Source organism: Haemaphysalis longicornis, unplaced genomic scaffold (assembly GCF_048455015.1).
Source record: "Haemaphysalis longicornis isolate Haplotype H1 unplaced genomic scaffold, Haemaphysalis longicornis Haplotype H1 scaffold_7, whole genome shotgun sequence".
NCBI classification, from domain to species: domain Eukaryota; kingdom Metazoa; phylum Arthropoda; class Arachnida; order Ixodida; family Ixodidae; genus Haemaphysalis; species Haemaphysalis longicornis.
In genome coordinates, this window is record NW_027526422.1 from 2,589,110 (window position 1) to 2,607,441 (window position 18,332).

An 18,332-nucleotide genomic window follows, 5' to 3' on the forward strand; every position below is an offset into this window, starting at 1 on the left:
AAATAAACCATCTTGTCTTGAAACTGCAAACCAGCTCCACGTCTGCTTTCTCGCCTCCTTCGGCAGCGACATTCCGGGCTGCTACACTAGCGAGTTCAAACACCCACGCTGTTTGCACCCATTTCGTTTGCAAGCTTTTTTTTCCCTCTGTGTGTACGTACAAACTCGGCGCAAACTGTGGAAAAGGCTGGAATGTAGAAAGGGTGCAGCGATATCCTCTCCAGCGAGGGAGGGGAGGATGCGCCAAGCGTTTATTTTTCGAGGGGCAACCTGGCTGTACGGTGCGTGCGCATAGCGCTGCTCGAAAAAGGTCCGTTACGCACGCCGACGGGTGACGGTGGCCGCCCACCCGCGCGGAGCCGCTAATCATGCAAGTGTTCGCTGCACTGCGACACGATCACGCTTTTCCCGTCTTCGACAGCGTGCGCCGTCCACACTCATCGTCTTTGTGCACACTTACACCGGCCCTGTCCGTGCGACACGGCCCCAGCACCGCCTCTCTTGCTCTTCGATCAGTGGCTGTTTTTCTCGCACGTGCAGAGCAAGGCGTTTAGCTCACTCTGCGCGCAGGGATACGCCCCCTGTTGTACAGATTTGCCCGCAGTTTTTTGCCCCGCCAAGACGAGGTCGTGCTGCGGCGACTCCACTCGAGTTTGGACCCCGTGACGAGTACTGGCCCTGACATTGCCGCACCCTATTACGTTTGCACGCCTGCACCTCCTGCAGAACGAGCGACAGCAGAGCAGTGTACTTTGCTGCAGCTCGTTCTACAGGAGGGAGCCGTGCCTCCTGCCGCCCGCCATGGCCCTGGTGGCGATTCTTAACAGATCCGGAGTGCATGTGTAATGTGTTGCGCCGCATGGCAAAGTTTCGCAGGGGAACGTGCGGAAGCTTAGCAGCTTGCGAGTAACTACGGTGGTTGCGTCAGAGCAAGCAGCTCCGCGTGGCTTTTCGGGAGGACACGAGTGCGTCCCGCCCACCCGCATTGCTCGCCCTGTGCTTCCTGGCATGGGGGGCGCACCAGACGTGGTGACCTCTCTGCGCGCTCACCGCAGGGGTGTGCTACGCGGAGTTCGGGGTGCGAGTGCCGCACACGACCGGATCTGCGTACATGTACAGCTACGTGACGGTGGGCGAGTTCGTGGCCTTCGTGATCGGCTGGAACATGATCCTCGAGTACCTGATCGGCTCGGCCGCCGGAGCCTGCGCCATCAGCGCCTGCATCGACGCCATGCTTGGCGGGGCCATCAGCGACGCCTTCCGGAACACCTTCGGGACGATAATCGGTAACCTCTCGCTCAGCCCCAGGCCATCCGCGTCTTTTTATCCACTTCACTCAAGTCATTAAAACAACGGCTGAGCAAATAATTCCCAGATCGAAAAGCTTTCATTCACTTCCAGTAAACTATAGGCAGCGAATCAACGGCGCTCTTTGCCGTGATCGTAGATATAGCATTCTACGTAGGCACACCAGATGTCACATCTCCCTTTTGAGACTGATTTTAACCAGGGGCTTACCGCAGGTGGCTCTTCTATTTATTTGCACTTTTAGCCGAACTAGTGTCTGACGAATTGCAGCGGGCCCGTTTGCGTGGACTACACTCTTGTTCGAGTGGTTGGGTCCCCGTGCGTCGTTTCAGGCCACACGCCAGACTTGCTGGCCGGCATCATCACGGTGCTGATGAGTGCCCTCATGCTGGCTGGTGTGAAGAAGTCGCTGCTCTTCAACAACGTCCTCAACTGCCTCAACTTCGCCGTCTGGGTCTTCGTGATGGGCGCCGGACTCTTCTATGTCGACACCGCCAACTGGACCGAGCACGGCGGCTTCCTTCCGTACGGCTGGTCCGGGGTTCGTATGTTGTTCTTCTCCTACGCCCGCAACTGCGCCAAGGGTATCGGCTATAAACCTTCAAACCGTCCATCCAACTGTTCTGAGACTTGGTTAGGAAATGTGCTGTCGCATCGGGATATTCAGCCAATGTAGTTTTGAGCTCCATTTTCCATGAAGAGCATCAGTTCTGGACGTCGTTACGTAAGCGATGTGACCAGCATCACGGGAAGATCGAGCAGCTTCATCCGCGCAAGTGTAAGTGCGATGCCCGTCGGGACACGGAACATACCGCGAGGATAAAAACGCAAGTCTTCGGCGCGGCTACAACACCGCGGAGCGCTTCCCCGACGCGAGGGCGCTGTTTGAGCCGGAGTTTGTGGCTAACCGATTCGGCGTCGCTTGTGCGGTGTGGGATCATTTGTGGTTTCCCGGGGACCTCAGCCCCGTTACCACGGTAACCCACATACAGCTGTCTTGGCCATAGAGTGAAATGACATCGAATTTTTTTCTCGAGAATAAAACATGCGCCCTCCAGGATGATTCCTCAACCGTTTGTACCGCCTCGACATCCTCCCAAAATCCTGCACTTCTTCAACCCTTTGGTTTTCTGGCACCTTCTTACTTAAATGACATCCATTTATAATGAGTCTCTTGCATTAGGGATTATGTCTGAACGAAGTAGCAGACAATTTCGCGCGGTCAAGTTTGATGGCCCTCGGATTGACGTCTGCCCATTTCCGCGTACACTGGCCAGAGAGAGGCGTCGCCAATATCAACGTCTGGCGAGAATGCAGGAGGGTGTTATCACCCGCTTTGGAAGCTACGCCCATTTGGAATTTACGTGCAACTCGCGCTTCTTCAAATCTCGCCAATGCGAGCCAACTCTAACCAGCTCACTTCGAGCTTCACTGCTCAACCTTTAGGTGCACTGGGCTGGTATGACCATCTCCGGCCGTGGGGTCTTTGGGGTAGATATGAACCAGTACCTAAAAGAACGTATTCGGGCAACTGAAACTGAATTTGACCCATTTGTTCGGAACGTACCTACACTCCTAGAACGATTCACAGCCATGAATGCTCAGTTTGAACTTATTTAAGCTCAACTACAGCAGATGAATAGTTGTATCCCTGCGGTTAGCAACAATAATACGCAATTCGCAGCGCCCCTAATACCTGAAGATGATGGGGCCTTCTCCTAGCAAGCGCAAACTTGTCTGGTAGTGGAATTCCTGGGTTATCACCGTAAACAGGCTCAGCTCGGGCACTATATTTTCTCGTGCCAGGTCAAACCCGACATTATTGCGCTCCTGGAAACGCACGACACAATCCATTTGGCGGGATATAATGATTATCATGATACTTCACTGAAAAAAAAAAACCTAATAACAGCCATTTTAATTCGTCGCCATTTCAGCAGCCGATTGCACCATAGTTGGCGGCATCGACATCGAGCACAATCTCCTTGAGATCCTTCCAACTAATCCGTTGTCTCCTAAGTTGTATCTTCTCAATATATATAGCCGCCCACAACACAAGCATCACCCCTTTGGTCCCTGTACCGCATGGCTATCACGAAGGCTGGTAAACACCCCTCAATCATCGTTGGAGACTTCAACGCCTCCAACCCCTCCAGCCGGGGGGTACACCAGCACGACCCCTAAAGGTCGCAAATCATGGTCATCATCATCATCAGCCTGTCTACGCCCACTGCAGGGCAAAGGCCTCTCCCGTAGATCTCCAATTATCCTAGTTCTGGGCATGCTGCGGCCAATTTATCCCCGCAAACTTCTGATCTCATCTGCCCACCTAACTTCCTGCCGCTCCCTGCCAGGCTTTCCTCCTCTAGGGATCCACTCTATTGCCCTTATCTTGCCTTCGCATCACATGTCCTGCCCACGCCAATTTCTTCTTCTTAATTTCTACTAAAGTGTACTTAACGCGTGTTTGTTCCCTGGCCCACCGCGCTCTCTTCTTGTACCTTAACGTTGCACCTATCCTCTTCCTTTCCATTGCTCGCTGAGCCGTACTCAATTTACGTGGAACCCTTCTAGTAATCCTCTACGCTTCTGCCCCGTAAATGAGTACCGGTAAGATTCAGCTATTATACACTTTCCTCTTCAGTGACAATGGTAGGCTACCATTCATTATCTGAGAATGCCTGCCGAATGCCCTCCGCCTCATTCTCATCATTCTAATTAAGGACTTATGGCATCAGATCCAAAATTGTCGCTTCTTACTTCTTTCCGATCCCGACATTCCTACTAGACCAGGCAATAGCGTCACTGCAGGCACCACTCATGACGTCACCTTGACACACCGTCTCCCTGAAGCCTCGTGGGGAAACAGGCAGACTAATTTAGGAAATTATGACTATTACACTCCCCTTTCACCACCGACCCTCACGACACCGGCCCCTTACGCTTACTAAACGGGATGCTTTCCGTAAGAGCAGAGATTCCCTGGCATTGGGAACCTCCCCTAGTGGATTTCTACTGTTCAATCTGATGTTCAGACGCAAACTGGCAGGCTTCCTGGGGACACGCCATTGGAAACGATAGATGCTTTGCTTCTCCGTTTATGGGAGGCTAACCTTCTGCGTATATGGAAACGTAGCCGGTCCAACCCAAAGCTCCGCCTTCGTATCGCCAAACTGGATCGGGATATAGAATCGCATGCCACGGACGTCGCTAGACAACAATGTAGAAAAACGTGCGATTGCATGCAGGACATGTTAGGCATGTCTCGCGCGTGGCAACTCCTGCGCCATCTGCTTGATCCCGTCCACAGAACAACTCATCGACATCACATAACCAATTAAACCGCTCCACCAGCACCACCTACGTCCGGATTATCTCTTAGACACACTGAGGGACACCCACCTTCCACCCCCTTAAACCACCCCGTCCCCCATACACTGGTCGCTCTAATTCTGCCCTAGATGCCCCTGTAACAGGCACAGAAGTGCGACACGCACTTAGCCAGCTTCAGACGCACGCAGCTTCTGGCCATGACAAGGTCACCAGCCGTGCGCCTGGGAATCTGGATGACAAATTCATCGCCGCCATCACAGATTTCTTCAACACTTGCCTTACTAAGAGCAGTTTGCCTCCAGAATGGAAAACGACATCTGTCATTTCACCTCCCAAACCCAATACGCTCCTTCGGTGAGCCAACCTTCGACTCATACTTCTGATCTCGTGCTTGGGAAAAGTCCTTGAACACGTTATTCTCAATCACTTCATTTTTTTTCATTTCATTTTTTATTTCTTCAAACATGGGTTTACAGAGGACTGAAGAGATCATCTGGGCCCTTAGCAGTAATGCCAGTGCCGGGCCCATGCAGTTAATACATTTATAAAATTGCAAGCAACCAGTTGCACTACATGTAGTAACGAAAGAATACAAAAAAACAAGCAGACTATACGCCTCGAGATTCGCGATCGCTGCGCCGCCTGCCGCCGCTTCTCCGTGGCGTTTGCGGGATTAGCGCTGCGTGGCTGATAGGTGGTCATGCAGTGTTTTGGTTCCTTTCGATTCCCTTTGCCTTTCTGCGCTCTAAACAACTTGTTTTGGTGACGTCTGTAAGCTAACTGAACGTTTAGGGCACTTAAAAAAAAAACAGCTGCGTCTTGGAAGAGCGCTCCAGCGCCAACAAGAGCTACCCGGGGAGGCGTTTCTGCGTGCTTCTTGGCCGCTCTTGCGGGCGTCGGCGATGGCAGCAGCATATCACCGCTGTCACCTTCGAACCCGTCAGCACAAGTGAATTCTATTTATTGTCGCCTCGTTTAGACCTGATATTCTCACTGTAAGAGGTTGGTTCGTTTTGCAGCGCAGATTTGCTTCGAATATGTACGTCGTAGAAAAATATGTTTCGGGGACGTGATAACCCAATAGCTGACAAAAACTTGTGCCTTTTATGGGGATATAAGCCACGCGAAAATATTAAGTACACTCAAAGGCTGTGCATTGTCAGATATGTGCCCACTCATGCCTTATAATAAGAACCAAGGTATATGTTAATGAAACCACGGGAAAATGAATGGTCTGCAAGTAAGGAATAAATAAAATAGTCGTACGGGGATGAAAAAAAAACCGAGTGCAGCTTCTGAAATGCTAAAGACGTTTGTTTGAGCAAGGTATACTATTCACCAGACCAACTAGATGCGAAAGGCACTGGTATTTCGCAAGATATGGGGGGGGGGGGGGGGGGGGGATTAGGAGGAGGACGCTCAACTATCGTTGTTTACTAATGCGGTGCGAAATCAACGAATGAACGTTTTAGTAATCACACACACAAGCTGCGTGTTCACTTTCCGTTTGTTTTTCGCCTTCAACGAACGGCTGATGAATCGGCGGACTCATTTTTTGAAGAATACAGGGTAGGCAGTTCACAAGCGATACGAGGTGTCGTTGGAAGAGTTGATTGATTAATTGCAGGGTTTAACGCGCCGACGCAACGGAGACGATGAGGCACGCCGTAGTGGAGGGCTCCGGATTAATTTTGACCACCTGGAGATCCTTAACGTGCGCCGAAATCTCGTACACACGGGCTCGTTGGAAGAGTGTCGTATCTGATAAGGGTCTCTGATTTCGGTTTATGCTAGATTCTGCAGTCTCCCTCTGTCATGACTCATATGACGATGTTTCGAAGAAGAGTTTGGTCACGGACGCGGATTACTCTATAAGCCCATCTTCGCGCTTCTCGTGGAGGATAAATGTAACACGTGAATCTTTGCGAGCGCTCACCTCGGGACAAGACGACCCAGCATTAAATTTGTCATCGCGTGCTGACTCCGGAGTGTAATTTTGCATTATCCATCGTACTTCTTTGGTACGATGTTTGTGCAATTTATGCCGCATTGGCTTGTCATGGTACTTATCAATATCTGATATGCGATATTGGCAGGCGTAACTTGCGTGCTGTCAGGTATGAGTGCTCCGCTGGATTTTGTAAGTGCACAAAGTCGATTTACATCATAGTGTGTAAGGCCGCAACATGACCATCGGAAGAAACACTGCTTACGGAGACACTGTCACTAAATTACAGGGCAGCGGAATTACAATCAGCTGCATGCAAATGCTGGCTTCAGGACGCCGGCCTGGGACGCACGCCCGGCGCTCATATAGATCTCACTAAGAGCGCGTCATAAACGTTTATACTCGCGTGAACATACCACGCTTGCAAACAGAGTGCCTGCTCCACGTTATTCGGTATTTCGAACGCGGACAAACGGTAAATCGCTGTCTTGAACGAGCCCCAAAAGCAACGGCGACAGGCGGGAGCGGGCCGGGGACTCCTGCGCCTGCTTTCGAAACGGGCCGCTAGGGGGATTTCAGTGGCGCCCCTAGAGGCCGCGCTCGAGGCGTATAGCATATGCAAAATATACGGTGTATAAAATACCTACCTCGTAAATAAAATAAATACCTACCTAAATAAATACCTACCTAAATAAATAAATACCTAAATAAATACCTAAATAAATACCTACCTAAATAAATACCTACCTAAATACCTAAATAAATACCTACCTCGTAAATAAAATACCTCGTAAACAAAGTGAAACAATACGCGCGTACAGAGTTCATCAGATATTAAACACAGGAATTATACCAGATAACATATAATTGAAAACATATCAGAAAAATAAATGATTTCTTGCGCACACAGCAGCTTATAAAGTAAAGTTTCGGTGATTACATAAGCGATGTAAGCTCCTTAGATTGTACGTACTTTTTGAGTGTACTGGAAAAATTCTGACTTTGTTTAACATGAAGTGGTATGATATTCCATATTTTAGTTTCGTCATATTGCAGAGTACGTTTCCCATAACAGTTATGTACCGGGGGAATGTTGAAATTGTGATCCGATTGAGTTCTAGTATTTCTCACTGGTGATATAAATATTGATGATGGTAGGGGGTTATTGTTTGATATGATGTTCCGGGTTACACAAGCTATTTTGAAATCCAGTGCAAGTAAAAAAGGCATTATTTCAAGCTGTTTGAAGAGTGGTGCCGAATGAGCCGTGCACGTGGAAAACGTCATAATTCGTAGCGCGCGTTTTTGCAATATGACTACCGGTTCAAGATACGAGTGATAACTATTGCCCCATGTTTCGACGCAGTAGGTCAAGGGGCAGTGAAAAGTACCGAAATAAATGGCTTTTAACGTTGATAGAGGAAAATGATAGCGTGCCTGATAGAGGGTGAAACAAGCACGGCTCAATTTGCTGCCAACTATTTTTATGTGTTCCTCATAGTGCAGTGACGCATCTAGGGTGACGCCAAGATATTTACAGGTTTGTACTTTCGTAATTTCTTCTCCGCCTATCTTAAGTGTTATGATTTTATTGATTCGTTTAGCTGAGGACGAAAACACGACGTAGTTTGTTTTGTTTACATTAAGCGTTAATCTGTTGTTGGAAAACCATTGTTCAATGTTTACAAGTTATCTATTGGCGGTTTGTTCTAATTTGTGAATATCCGACCCAGGTAGTAGGACCGCAGTGTCGCCAGCGTAAATTATGGTTTGCCCTTCATCTATGGAGTTAGGGAGATCGTTGACGTATAATGCGAATAAAATTGGCCCCAAAACGGATCCCTGTGGTATTCCGTGCGTAACCGGTAGAAATTCACTCATTCTATTTTCTATATGCACTCCCTGTGTACGCTCGTGCAGATAGCTTTGGAAAAATTTAACTGAAGGACCTCGAAAACAAAACCATAACAATTTAGCTTTTGAAGAAGTATACTGTGGTCAACCGTATCGAAGGCTTTTTTTTACGTCCAGAAATAACCCGATGACATGTTTGCCGTTATTCAAAGAGGTGTTTATTATATTTGTAACGGTTGCTACAACCGTGGTAGTGGATTTACTGGGACGGAAGGCATGCTGGTGAGGCGCTATGATGTCGTATTTTATTAGGAATGCTAAGACTCGTTTGGCTATAAGTTTTTCGTACAACGTGTTAATAACACTGAGTACGGAAATAGGCCTACAGTTTTCTAAAACGTTGCAGTCGCCACTTTTATGTACAGGGGTCACTTTAGCTTTTTTTAACAGGTGAGGGTATACCCCAGCATAAAAGGCTGCGTTAAATATTTTCTCTAGGTATGTGCTAAGCACCTCTGCATTTGATTTTAAAATTTTCACCGTTACCTTATCATATCCCGCTGCTTTGCCCGTACAAAATGCATAAATTGTTGGACGTAAACCAGTTATGGACGCAAACCAGTTATTTCCTCACACTATGGTTGGCCTTCGCGAACAGCTATCCGCCCAAGACGTCATGCTTCGCCGCAGACATGACATCATAACACCCAAAACCACTTTCAAAGATACAAATTCCATTCTAGGTCTCGATCTTCAAGGCGCCCTTAACAACGTCGCACATTCCGCTATTTACGATGACTTACACAAAATAGGCTGCGGCTCGTTTACAGTTACATTAGCAACTTTTTAATGACCGCACTGCCATTATAAACTTTGGTACATTTAGCTCTCTTTTTATCTTCTTAGGTAGCTTTGGTGCTCCTCAGGGGTCGGTTCTCTCCCCTTTTCTTTTTAACTTGGCCATGCTTCCTATAGTGGGCCAGCTTGGCGCTATTCATTCCCGATCTTCAGTATTCACTCTATGCGGACATCACCCTCTGGATGACAGGAGGTTCTGACGGCCACATAGAGGAGATGCTCCAACGTGCTACCGACCTCGTGGTCAGCACGGCAGCGACTATGAATCTCCGCTGTGCCCCAAACAAATCTGAGCTACTTCTCCTCCCGCCTAAGCGCACACGCTCATCTCCCTCCAACATTCATGTCGTGGTTGGCAGCAAGGGCACCCCACAAGTGCCCTGTATACAGGTTTTGGGGACGTATATTCCGGCTATTAACTAAACTCCGCGACACTCACTCCGCCTTATCAACCGTATCTCCAACCAGTAGCGGTCCCAGAGATCGGTTTTGGGGGGGGCGGTTTTTTTTTTTTTTTTTTTTGGGGGGGGGGGGGGGGGGGCAGGCGAATTAAGAATCGCTCCCTTCCTTGCGCCAATTCTGCGGAGGTGTTGATAACCATGGAGGCGTGTGCGCGTATGCGGTGCAACCCGCTGGGATTTAACTTCGCGCAAGTGGAATGCTTAAAAAAACTAAAAATAAGAAACTGAGGACCTCTTTGGGGGGGGCGACCGCCCCCTTCGCCCCCCCCTTGGGACCGCCACTGTCTCCAACAGGCATCGGGGCTTAAAAGAAACTGACTGCCTGCGCCCCATACAGTCTTTCATCCACAACCGCATTACGTACACACTTCCTTACTTGTTTCTATCTCAGGCATATGTAAACACTGTCTTCCTGTACACTGTAGAAGAGTGTACATGCAGGCCCTCGATCTTGCGTTCGGTACCTGTACAAGGCGCCCTTTTCAAATCGTCATGATCAACACCTTAAACGAGCTGTGTGAGGCCCACCTGCTCTCCCAGTACTATCGCCTCGATGGCACCGTAACTGGCCGCTATAGTTTGCATCGGCTTTCTATAAAATTTGACTATGCTCTCCAGCACACTTGCAAAATCCCTACACACATACAAAAGCACTTCCGCGATGGCGGCATCCCTGCCTCCTCGGGAGAGGTGGCAGAAACTGAGGATGCCGTAGTAACTTGGTCGTCCAAAGTAACGGCTGTAAGGTCACAGGAGAGGTCAGACGGGAAGGCATTGGCACCAACATAGGGTACATCTTTCCTAGAGCTAGTGACCTGTGTAGGGCTTTAGCGCGTTGTCAATGGCGAGGTTCACGACGGGTCACTCAGCTCTAGGAATGATGTAATGTCGATGCCGCTGCCGACCCGTCTGACCTCTCCTATGCCCTCACAGCCGTTATTTTTGACGGCCAAGTTACTACGGCAGCCTCAGTTTCTGCCACCTGTCCCGAGTAGGCAGAAAAGGCTGCCATAGCGCTTGTCATGACCCACTCACCTACTGTCACGATTCTGAGTGACTCGAAAATCGCCATCCACAATTTCAGCGCTGGTGGGACCTCCCCAACTGCCCCTGCCATTACCTACACCCGACCCCCAAAGCATGCCGTAACACTAAACTGGGCACCCGCACATACTGGCCTCCCTGGAAAAGAGGCAGCTGACACCGGCGCCCCAGGACTTACCTACCGAGCTCTGGCCACTCGGCAGCCACAATCACCGGGGCCGGCTCCCGCTACCACCTCCTCACCTTTCATGACACTACGTCACACTACCGTCTCGAACGGCTCCTCTGGCCCCCTGCCCATCGCTCTACTTCGCGACACCGAGAGGTCTTGTGGCGTCAGCTCCAGACCCGCACATTTCCCACCTCAGCCTTTAAGCACCTCGTCCAGCCTGCCCTCAACTCTCCCTCCCGTCTCTTCTGTCCTGCAGAAGAGCTGACCTTAATGACATAATGTGGGGATGCCGCCTTCGGCCCCTTCCTAAATTCCTTCAAGTAACTGCGTTCGAGCAGTGGGAGGCTGCCATTCGCAGCTCAACGCCTACAACCCAGAATGAAGTCTTGGACTGGGTGGAGAAGGTTGCAACGGTGTACGATGTACAGGCTCTTTGCACCCCTCTTCCGCTGATTTTTGTCTACGTGACTTTAAAAATGTTTCTACCACCACCACCAAACAATAGAGCACTTTTTTCTTACAATGCCGCGGTTTTTCACTGATGATGAGAAGGTACCTTATAACCGAGCCTATTCACTTACTTGGACTTACCCTTTTCTATGCCAGGCTTACTTCCGTTTAGAGACGTATCGCTGTGGTTCCCTCACAGCAGGAATGCGCTTACAGCCATCCACGCTTACGTTTCTGAGACCAGGCGTCTAACTGTTAGCTGCTCTCCCCGAGTTCATCTGCGCAGTACAAAAAAGACTGCTTTTTTTTTTTGCTGCGCGGGAGTGTATAACCTCTAGTCCTCCGCTGCTACCCGACTTGGCTCCTCCACCTACTGCGACATTACCACCAGCGATACAGCTTCTACGTTACAAAAAGGGAAAAAAAGACCGCCTCAAGGCCCTGACTCCAACCGGCTTTTTATCCGCCCTGCCCCCGCTCCCAAGCTCAGCCGAAATTTTCATAAACAAATATTTTGCTAATGCTATAGCCTTACCCCTGAGACCTTCCGTAAATGGTACACCCCGTCTCTACCGCCTCGATGTCCCTTCTGTGCCTCCTCCACTCCCGCCAATCTCCAGCACCTAATTTGGCACTGCCCGAAGTTCGCGCGCTACAGAACCTTTAAGCCTCCTCCAAATACAGCCTCTCTTTACATCGACCCTCGTACACTGGAACCCTCCATGCTGGCTTTAATTGCACACTTCTCCCTAAAAAGCGGTCTAGCGCGAGCAGTCTAGAGTCGTGAGCCTGCTCTCCTCACCCCACGCGGCCTCTTCAGCATTCTTAAGGAGCACACCTGTTCTGGGTCGAACTGTACGCATTTAAGATGTCCCAAGTTACAACCCCCCCCCCCTCTACTTCCCCTTCCCCCCACTTGACGTAGAGTCTTCCTGCCACAATAAAGGCTACCTCCTCCTCCTCCTTTTTCTTCCAACTGCTAGCATAGCGCAGCCTTTTCTTCCTCCATTTTTTTTTTTTTTTGCGAAATCACAGTTTTGAAAAGCGGGCGAATTCCTCAAGTGGGTACGTGTCACAGCCAAAGGAGCCACAGCAAAAACACGTCACAGTCGATGACCACACGGGAAGCGGTGTTGTTACACGAAAAATGTGTTAATCATTACAGGTAACCACGTACGGTGACATCAGCTTTTGGTTAAATGCAACGAGGGCCCACTTAAATGCTCATAGAAAGCTCGAAGCCTTGACGATGAGAAAGGCAACGAGACCGAGTCGCCTCCTCTTTTGTAGACGGCCACACAGCAGTTGCGGTCGTGCAGCCGCCGTTGCTCAAACGCGTGGGCTAGCGGCGTAGATGTGAAGCCATGCAGTCGATAGAACAGACTCTGCGGGACGGGCGTGTGCAAAATTGAAGGCTCGAAGAGCGGAGTTGACAATCCTTCTTGAGGAATGCCACGACAGGCGAAATGCCGCTATGTCAAGGCATCCGCGGTCTCAACAGATAATAGACGTCTTGTGCAGGGAGTTTCATACCAGGCAGTACATTCAGCCCGCATTTTCAGGAAGATCAAGCACGTCTTGTTGTCACAAGCACAATTCACGTGAAAAGACAACGCCAAATGTTCGGTCACATTTTGTGCTTGAGGTACTTTACCAGGTCAATGACGTTGTCGATGGAACACCGACCGCGATGGCGCTGATGCGTAGCACCAGCTCAACGGATGTCACGGGGCTCCAGCTACCACTCCAGGCTCGTCATTGCCATGAACTCTCCGCGCAGCCTTCCAGTTCGCTAGAACTCCACGCCCTCTGCAGACTTTCCAGGCCTTAGAGCTGGCACCATTCTTCCGGAACTAGTCGTCCTTTCGGCCAAGAATGGCTTATACGTGCGAAAATGGCTTGATTGGCCGTTTCCCGAGATGTCATCTCATAAAGCAGTATAGGGCGCGTCAGCTGGTTCTAGCGATGATAAACATTGGCACATACAGCCACAACAGCCTCACGGTCCATGCACGAGTCTCGGGGCGTCAAATATTTGTCGGGCTAGACAGCAATTGTTCTGAGCTACTCTCGCGAGAAATTCCTCCCCTGCGTCGCCCTCTCGACGGTGTGGATGGAGTGCCCGAGCTCGCAACCATTTCGTCACTGGACCGCGGGCCTTAACCCCCGCACAACTTCCCGGATATTAACTAACGTTGGGGTTTGGGCTAGTTGGTTCATCATAATGCAGAGGGGTTTTCTAGGGTCTGGGTTTTTGCGAACGATGTTTACCGTAGGGATCGCACTTTAGTGATGCTGTGTACGCCGACCTTTCCTGTGTCGAAGAATTGACTTGGTCGTGTGGTATCTGCGTTCTCCTCTTCAGTGAATTGCTCTGAGGTGCTGTAAAATTGCACAGAACTCAACGCGTTTTCAGCTTACGTTCACAAAGGAGTGGCTTGTCGAGCTACCCACTCGCAATCCTGATCTTGAGGCTAGTCGGACGGTCATGGTGCCCTGCGCGTGAGACTTAGCTGAAAGAATGCCAGTGTACGCGCAGTGATAATGGAGGCAACAGGGCGATATGGTGAGTTCTCGGCATAAAAATGTCGTAGCCGTGTTGTGTACAGGCCACAATGATAACGGGCTCCAGCGAGCAGAGTTTATATTGTCACGTAGCCAAGGACGAAGCAGTTGTTTGGAAAAGAAACAAGTTTATTGGAGCGAACTTGTGCTCCCCTAACAACTGAAAAGAATACAGAGGCGGCGAAGCAGTGGTCAACAAAGTGACGTACGAGCGTCGGCGAGCGTCGCAGAATCGAATGCCCCGGCGTCTGCTCTGCAGGCTTTTTATCTTTCGGCGCGCGTGGTTCTGGAACCGTCGATTCGCATCGAGAACATTGTAGATGCAAGAAGATTATTCCGGGATGTTCACGTTAGATCGGAATGCTCTCCCTATCGTAACAGATAACACATGCGGCACAGAAAGAAAGAAGGGAACACGCGCTTCCCTTGGCACGGAGATAACACAGACCGGCGCAGCCGGGCGGTAAAAGCAAAACACAAATAAACAAACCCAATGCATGGTTCGTGGCATTACCCCCCCTCTAAGAGTGCATCGACCCGATGCTAACATAAGCGACAGTCCGAAAATGAAAATAAAAGTTCGTCATCGTTCGTAGAAAGGTTTTAAGCGAACCACGTGGACGACTTCAGGCCGCGTGCGTCGTCGTGATGTGCCGGAGTCACCATCGGGGATCACTTCGTAGGTAAGTTGGCCAACACGTCGCAGTATCTGGTAGGGTCCGAAATACCGTCGCAGAAGTTTCTCGCTCAGTCCGCGTCGTCGGATGGGAGTCCAAACCCACACACGATCCCCTGGTTGGTACTCGGCGTCTCGGCGTCGGAGGTTGTAGCGGCCGGCATCCACCAGCTGCTGGTCCCTTATACGAACTCGAGCGAGCTGGCGGGCCTCCTCCGCACGTTGAAGGTATCCTTGGACGTCGGCGTTGAGGTCGTCGTCTTCTACATGCGGAAGCATGGCGTCGAGCATCGTAGTCGGTCGTCTTCCGTAGACAAGCTCGAACGGTGTCATCTGCGTAGTTTCCTGCGTCGCTGTATTGTACGCAAACGTGACATACGGGAGGACTTCGTCCCAAGTCTTATGTTCAACGTCGACGTACATGGACAGCATATCCGCAATCGTCTTGTTCAGACGTTCTGTTAGTCCGTTCGTTTGGGGGTGGTACGCCGTCGTTCTTCGGTGATCCGTGTTGCTGTAGCGTAAGATTCCTTGCATCAGCTCCGCGGTAAAGGCCGTTCCGCGGTCCGTGATTAGGACTTCAGGGGCTCCATGTCGCAGCACAACTTGGTTTATAAAGAACTTGGCGACTTCTTGTGCAGTCCCCCGCGGAAGAGCGGCGGTCTCTGCGTAGCGCGTCATGTAGTCTGTCGCTACGACAATCCACTTGTTCTCCGATCGTGACGTCGGGAACGGGCCTAGAAGGTCCATCCCAATTTGTTGAAAGGGCCTCCGCGGGACGGCGATCGGCTGTAGAAGTCCGGCGCGTCTTGTCGGCGGCGTTTTTCGTCGCTGGCAGTCCCGGCAACTCCGAACGTAGTGGGTGACGTCGGATGTAAGGCGGGGCCAGAAGTACTTCGCCTTAATTTTTGCAATAGTGCGAGCTGTGCCGAGATGTCCGGAAGACGGGTCGTCGTGGGACGCTTCCAAAATTTCGTCACGAAGGTCTGCGGGGATGACAAGTAGATAATTCGTTCTTGTTCCGGGGCTGAAATTCTTCTTCACGAGGACGGAGTTTCTGAGGCTGAATGCTGGTAAGTTACGCTTGAACGCTCTAGGCACGGCGACGTTTCGTCCTTCGAGGTAGTCGATCATTACTCGCAAGTCGGGGTCGGCACGCTGCTGGGCGGCTAGGTCGCTCTCCGTAACAACCCCGAAGAACGCACTGTCTTCATCGGAGTCTTGTGGTGGTGGGTCGACAGGGGCGCGGGACAGGCAGTCGGCGTCGGAGTGTTTCCTGCCGGATTTGTAGACGATTGTAATGTCGAACTCTTGCAGGCGCAAACTCCACCGCCCAAGACGGCCAGAGGGGTCCTTCAAATTGGCGAGCCAACACAGCGCATGGTGGTCTGTTACAACCTTGAACGGTCTGCCATACACGTATGGGCGAAATTTTGAAATGGCCCATATAATAGCCAGGCACTCTTTTTCGGAGGCAGAGTAGTTTTTCTCCTCCTTCGACAGACCACGGCTGGCATAGGCGATTACGTTTTCGCACCCGCTTTGTTTTTGGACAAGGACGGCACCCAAGCCTATATCACTGGCGTCCGTGTGTATTTCCGTTTCGGCGTTGTCGTCGAAATGAGCGAGCACGGGCGGGCTTTGCAGGTGTTTTTGCAGCTCGCGGAATGCCTTTTCTTGGTCGTCTTCCCAGCTGAAAGCGGTGCTATCTCTCGTCAAGCGCGTGAGCGGCTCTGCAATGCGTGCGAAGTTTGCGACGAAGCGCCGGTAGTATGCGCACAGTCCAAGAAATCTGCGCACGCCCTTCTTATCTTTCGGCCTTGGGAAGTTCGCTATGGCTGAAGTTTTCGCCGGGTCAGGCAGGACTCCCGCGGCGTTGACGACATGGCCCAAAAACTTCAGTTCCTCGTACGCGAAGCAGCACTTTTCAGGCTTCAGCGTCAACCCCGACGTACGAATGGCCTCGAGTACAGACTCCAAACTTGCAAGGTGTTCGTCGAAAGTCCGGGCGAATACCACTACGTCGTCGAGGTATACGAGGCAGGTGTGCCACTTAAGGCCAGCTAGCACAGTGTCCATGACTCTTTGAAACGTCGCTGGTGCTGTGCACAGCCCAAACGGCATCACCTTGAACTCGTATAGGCCGTCTGGGGTTATAAATGCAGTCTTCTCTCGGTCTCTCTCGTCCACTTCAATTTGCCAGTAGCCGGTCTTCAGGTCCATCGATGAGAAGTACCTCGCATGGCAGAGGTGGTCGAGGGCGTCGTCGATTCGTGGCAGGGGGTACACGTCCTTTTTGGTGATCTTGTTCAATCGCCGGTAGTCAACGCAGAACCTCAGTGTGCCGTCTTTTTTCTTCACGAGTACGACCGGCGCAGCCCACGGACTTTTCGATGGCTGTATGATGTCGTCGTTGAGCATGTCGTCGACTTGAGTCCGGATGGCTTCGCGCTCGTGGGAAGAGACGCGGTACGGTGACTGTCGGGTAGGTCGGGCTCCATCCTCGGTTATTATCCGGTGCTTCGCCAGAGGTGTTTGACGTAACTTTGAGTTCGACGAAAAACACTCGCTGTAGCGACGCAGCAAAGCCAATAACTTGTTCCTTTCTTCTTGCGGTAGCGCCGGATTCACGTCGAAGGGGTGCGGAAGCTTGAAGGTATCGTCGGGTGCGCGTTCAAAGTCGGCGACTGCTATCACGTCACTTGCTTGTTGCGTTTCTTCGACGAACGCAATTGCAGCGCCCTTGTTTAAATGCTGGTACTCCTCGGTGAAATTGGTGACCAAAACGTGGGATTTGCGCTGCTTAAACCGCGCAATGCCTCTTGCGACAGACACACCGCGGTCAAGAAGCAACCTTCGGTCACTCTCCACGATAGCGTCGACGTCGGGAGCAGCACCTTCACAGTAGACGGTGATCATCAAGCTTGCGCGGGGTGGCAGGGTGACGTGATCATCGGCGATCCTTACAGCTGCACGGTGTTCGGGGTTCGATTCCGGCGTCATGGAGTGGTCGGAGGAAAAAGTTATCGACTTCGTCTGGAGATCGATTATTGCGCCGTTGTCTGTCAAAAAGTCCATTCCGAGAATTACGTCGCGGGAGCAGTTGGGCAAAACGACGAACACTGCAGGGTACGTCGTGCCGTCTATGGTGACGCGCGATGTGCACGTTCCACTTGGCGTCACGATGTGGCCTCCTGCTGTGCGTATGTGCGGACCGTCCCATCTGGTCATAACTTTCTTCAGCTTAGACGCAAATGGTCCGCTCATTACGGAGTAGTCGGCTCCCGTGTCTACGAGGGCGACTACATCAAAACCGTCGATGGACACCTTGACGTCGGATGCCGCCTTCCTCGAGTTCCGGGTGCGTCGGGGCGTCGCATCTCGGCTTGTGCGTGTTGACGGTCGGGCACTGTGCGTCGTCGTTGTCCACGTCTTCTCAGCGGACGTCTCGGTCAGGTCGGGTAAGCGTCGCGGCGTATACCTGTCGTCGTGTTCGGGAGTCTCATCAGGGTTAGGTCGGGTCGTCGGGATGAGGGCATGTCGTGAATCACTGTCTTCGGCACGTCCTTGCGTCGTTGGAGGGTTTCCGGTTTTTCGCCGTAGAGCAACTTCACCTCCAGAAGTTGCTACTTTTAGTTTCCCCCGCGTGGGCTGGGGGACCTC

General features: G+C 51.2%; 1 protein-coding gene across 3 annotated transcripts in view; it reads left to right on the forward strand.

Moving 5' to 3' along the window:
• The window catches only part of LOC144144303 (putative cationic amino acid transporter), a 234,690-nt gene that overhangs the window by 186,209 nt on the left and 30,149 nt on the right, over window positions 1-18,332 (forward strand). For all 3 annotated transcript variants that reach the window (XM_077675685.1, XM_077675683.1, XM_077675684.1), the window contains 2 exons: window positions 1,056-1,286; window positions 1,641-1,849. In XM_077675685.1, the coding sequence (XP_077531811.1) occupies window positions 1,056-1,286; window positions 1,641-1,849 (440 nt within the window). The remainder of the gene's footprint in view (window positions 1-1,055; window positions 1,287-1,640; window positions 1,850-18,332) is intronic.